At 50.6% G+C, this 696-nt stretch overlaps 1 protein-coding gene across 1 annotated transcript in view; it reads right to left on the bottom strand.

The window, feature by feature from the left end:
- Nucleotides 1–322, bottom strand: part of EMH_0083390 (uncharacterized protein) — a gene marked incomplete at both ends in the record, with an annotated part of 2400 nt that extends 2078 nt beyond the window's left edge. Inside the window, one exon of the mRNA XM_013500636.1 lies at nucleotides 166–322. Coding sequence (XP_013356090.1) covers nucleotides 166–322 — 157 coding nt within the window. The remainder of the gene's footprint in view (nucleotides 1–165) is intronic.
- Nucleotides 323–696: the final 374 nt, after the last annotated feature.

The raw sequence follows: 696 nt of genomic DNA, 5'->3' as shown, positions 1-696 counted from the left end.
CCCCCAGGGGCCCCCCAGCCCCTGGAGAGACACGGGGGCCCCCCAGGGCCCCCCGGGGCCCCCCAGACCCTGGGGAGACGAGGGGGGCCCCCGGGGGCCCCTGGGGGCCCCCAGACCCTGGGGAGATGAGGGGGGCCCCCGGGGGCCCCTGGGGGCCCCCAGGACCTGGGGGGATGAGGGGGGCCCCCTGTGTTTGTGTTTGTGTGTTTGCTAGTTTGGGGTCGTTCTCAGAAGAGACAGAAAAGGGAGAGGGGGGGGGAGATGTAATATTTTTTGTGCGAGAAGAAGAAGAAGGAGAGAGAGAAGAGGGGGGGGGTTTCATTGTTATAAAAAGAAAAAAGAGAGAGAAGAGAGAGAGAAGAGAGAGAGAAGAGAGAGAGAAGAGAGAGAGAAGAGAGAGAGAAGGGAGAGAGAGAGAGAGAAAGAGAGAAAAAAGAGAGAAAGAGAGAAAGAGGAGAAAGGAGAGAAGATAAGAAAAGAAGAAAAACAGAAGAAACAAAGAAACAAAGAAACAGAGAAAGAGAAATAAAAAGAAAGAAAGAAGAGAGAGAAGAGAGAGAAGAGAGAGAGAGAAGAAGAGAGAGAAAAAGAAAAAGAAAGAAAGGGGTTGGTTTGTTGGTGTGTTGTTGCTATAGAGTAAGAGAAAAGAAGGAGACAAAAGAGAGAAAAAAAGAAAAAAAAAAGAAACAAACAAAC

The sequence above is a fragment of the Eimeria mitis genome, genomic scaffold, assembly GCF_000499745.2.
Source record: "Eimeria mitis Houghton genomic scaffold, Emh_scaff5661, whole genome shotgun sequence".
NCBI classification, from domain to species: domain Eukaryota; phylum Apicomplexa; class Conoidasida; order Eucoccidiorida; family Eimeriidae; genus Eimeria; species Eimeria mitis.
Note: the sequence above shows the minus strand (reverse complement) of the source record. Positions and strands in the feature narration are given on the sequence as shown.